Genomic DNA, 3,533 nt, shown 5'->3' with positions numbered 1-3,533 from the left:
ACATGGGCTTCAGAATTTTGTGGGGGGGGTGGGGGGGGGAGGGGTGTGATGGGGTGTGTTGGGGTGTGTTGGGGTGTGTTGGGGTGTGTTGGGGTGTGTGGGGGTGTGTTGGGGTGTGTTGGGGTGTGTTGGGGTGTGTGTGTGTTTGGGTGATTCTATGTGTGTGTGTGTGTGTATGCACGCGTGTCTGTGTGCGTCTGTGTGTTGTCATGTTAAAGACGCTATCTTAATTCAGGTTGTTGTTAAAGGAAGTGCAAGACTGGCCCTTGTCTCCGTGAGCTGAAGGAGAATTCCAATGGCAGTGATGGAAGCCAGGCTCCCCTACAGCTTCCTGAACACTCAGCCTTGGAATAATCAGCTCTGTAAAAGGGAGATAGCATTGCTCGCAGCTGACTGCGAGGAGGTGTTGGAGTGGGCGGGCGAGAGAGAGAGAGAGAGCAAGGGGTTGTCAGGAAACTGCAACCTGTGTGAGATGGACCATGGCTGTTTACAAAGCATTGTGGTGTAGGCAAGACCAAACCAACAGGGCTTCCATGCTTCCAGAAAGGACGGATCCATCCAACAAAGCCGAGCGTCCCATTGACAAAGGGGGGAGGGGTGGAGAGCAGCAGGATCAGTATCCAGATTGGGGGCACAAAAGAGAGTCCCTAACAGTAAAGTATAAGAGAGTAGGACCTAGGAACAAGTGTGGGTCTGGAATTGGATAGCCCCAGTGCTCAAGAGAAGTCTGAACAGTGCCGTTTATTATGTAACTTCAATCACACTGACTCCTGAGCTGATAATCACTTCCAGGATGGCAATATACCAGTGAGAGCAGGAACTAAGGGTGCCAGCCCATGGCTACTGCAGTTAAATTCAGTTATGGTGCGACAATGCAGATTGACTGATGGAGACTATCGCAGCCTGGCCTTGGAGTTAATTACTCAGTAAAAGTGTCTCTGAACAGAGAGACCTAAGGGTGCAGGCACATAGTTCCTCGAAAGTGGTGTCACAGGGTAGACAGGGTGGGGAAGAAAGCATTTGGCTTGCTTGCCTTCATCAGTTAGAGCACTGAATACAGGAGTCGAAGGCTACATTTGGAGTACTATGTTCAACTCTGGTTGCCCTGCTATAGGAAAGATGTTATTAAACCAGAAAGGTGTACAAAAGACCTATAAGAATATTACCCGAGGCTGGAAGGTTTGAGTTATAAGGAAAGGCTGGTCGTCTTTCACTGGAGGGTGTGAGGCTGACAGGTGACCTCATAGAGGTTTATAACATCATGACGGGCATAGATAAGGTGAATAGCCAAGGTCTTTTCTTCCAAGGCTACGGGAATTCAAAACTAGAGGGGAAGGTTTTGAAGGAGGACTTGAGGGGCAACTCTTTCACGCAGAGGACAGCGCATGTACGGTCTGAACTGCCAGAGGAAGTGGTAGATGCAGGTACAGTGATAATATTTAGATGACATTTGGACAATTACATGGGATGGGGAAGGTTCAGGGGGGTGTGGGCCAATCACAGGCAAATGGGACTGTTCAGCTTAGGAAAGCTGGCCAGCACGGACGACTTGGGCCGAAGGGTCTGTTTCCGGGCTGTCTGACTCTATGACTCCCCCACCCCCCCCCCCCCAGCTGCTGTTCCCTTCACAAGGCATCACAGATCCAGCTAAAACAGCCCCTTGGTCTAATGCCACCCACCCGCCCCCGCCCCTTTCAAAACATTGTGGAGATGTCTGCCAGGAGCTGAAAAGCTTAAAAAACTGATTATAAAAGCCCCCACCATAAAGCCATTAGAACGCGTTGTATCTGTGCTGGTCAAACATAACCAGCTAAACTAGTTCAATCCCGTTCTCCGGCACCTGACTGACCTTGTTACAATCAGTACACACTTTCTCTGTTTCTCTTAGTCGTGGGCGGCATGGTGGCACAGTGGTTAGCACTGCTGCCTCACAGCGCCAGAGACCCGGGTTCAATTCTCGCCTCAGGCGACTCTCTGTCTGGAGTTTGCACATTCTCCCCGTGTCTGCGTGGGTTTCCTCCAGGTGCTCCAGTTTCCTCCCACAGTCCAAAGATGTGCAGGTCAGGTGAATTGGCCACGCCAAATTGACCGTAGTGTTAGGTGTAGGGGGGGGAATGGGTCTGGGTGGGTTGCGCTCCGGCGGGTCGGTGTGGACTTGTTGGGCCGAAGGGCCTGTTTCCACACTGTAATGTAATCTAATGCAGGCCTTTGTGAGAGACAGGAACGAGGAACTTCAGTCATGAGGATGGACTGAAGAAGTTGAGACCATTCTCCCTGAAGGGGGAAGAATACGGAGAGGGAGACCTGATCGAGATTTTCAAAACCATGTACAGGCTGGACAGAGTTAATGGGGGAGGGGGGGGGGCTGATGCACAAACGAAGCAAAGGGGGTAGTGAGTACCTACGGTATGGAAATACGGAGGGAGCAGGTTCAGTGGAGGTGTTGAAGATTATTTTGGTAGAAATAGTGTGCAGGATAGGAGGAAAGGCAGGAGATTGGTGCTAGCACATAGAACCAGCGCAGGCAGAATGAGGTGAATGTTCCCCTATGCACTGTAACAATTCTGCAACGGAGCTTAGACTTGCTCCTCCTGACAGTCTTTGTGGTAATTTTAAGAGTCGATCCTGAAAACCTGTTTTAGAATTACATTCAACCGCGTCTTGTTTGTTGTACCAGGCTCTTCTATCCTCAGGGACACTGGACGATGGCTGCCCCAAAAGGATTGACACATTGAGCTGGTACAGAAGGCAGCAGATACATACACTGACAGTGCAGTGCTCCCTCAGCACAGGGCCGAGGTGTTAGCTCTCATTCTGTGTTGACCCCTCAAGCTCCCACAAGCAGCCACTTGTCCTCCCCACTGATACCGAGGGCAGTTCTCAATCAATGCACACAGTCAGTGAACTACCCATCCCAATAACGCAGGGTGAGCTGAGACCTCACTCGCCTTCCCCCTGAACCTACAACTGACTGCAGGGGTCGCCATTGGAAAGCAAAGCAGCGAAGGCGTCAGGAGCAACCCAGTGAGTGAATTGGCCCCTGGACAGTACAGGCTGTGGTTTCAGGGGATGTAGAGAGCAGTGAATGTGTCACCCAAGGAGGGAGAGCGCTGGGCCTTTGCCCAGCCAAGTGACATACCTTCAGCAGCTGCCCGCTGACCGTGCCCAGGAACACCACTGTGTGGTTATTCACACTGGATACTGCCACTGAGGTGAGGCCTCTGTCTGTGTAGATGGGCCGGGCTGTCAGTGGCTTTGTTATGGACAGGGGATGCTGGAGGTGAGCGGCTCCGCAGTCCAACTGTTCATTCTGCAGCTGTCAATGCAAATAGAAATGCAGTTAGTTCACATGCACTCTCCGAGAGGCCCCAGCCCCATCCACTCCCTTCCAGACCCTCTCCACCAGCCTTTCACACCCCCTCCGCCCCCCCGCCACTTCTCTCCCCGGAGCCCCCCAATTGATCTCCCTGAGCTCCACTCCTCTCTCCCCCTCTTCCACAGTCTACCTCCCGCAGCCCCCCCTTGCTCCTCTC

General features: G+C 52.3%; 1 protein-coding gene across 1 annotated transcript in view; it reads right to left on the bottom strand.

Annotated features, from left to right (window-relative positions):
* Positions 1-3,533, bottom strand: part of plxnd1 (plexin D1) — a 114,914-nt gene that overhangs the window by 92,700 nt on the left and 18,681 nt on the right. The window contains exon 2 of the mRNA XM_043708651.1: positions 3,140-3,316. Coding sequence (XP_043564586.1) covers positions 3,140-3,316 — 177 coding nt within the window. The remainder of the gene's footprint in view (positions 1-3,139; positions 3,317-3,533) is intronic.

The sequence above is a fragment of the Chiloscyllium plagiosum genome, chromosome 18 (assembly GCF_004010195.1).
Source record: "Chiloscyllium plagiosum isolate BGI_BamShark_2017 chromosome 18, ASM401019v2, whole genome shotgun sequence".
Taxonomy (NCBI): domain Eukaryota; kingdom Metazoa; phylum Chordata; class Chondrichthyes; order Orectolobiformes; family Hemiscylliidae; genus Chiloscyllium; species Chiloscyllium plagiosum.
The sequence above is the reverse complement of the archived record's forward strand: the minus strand, read 5'-3'. Positions and strand labels throughout refer to the sequence as shown.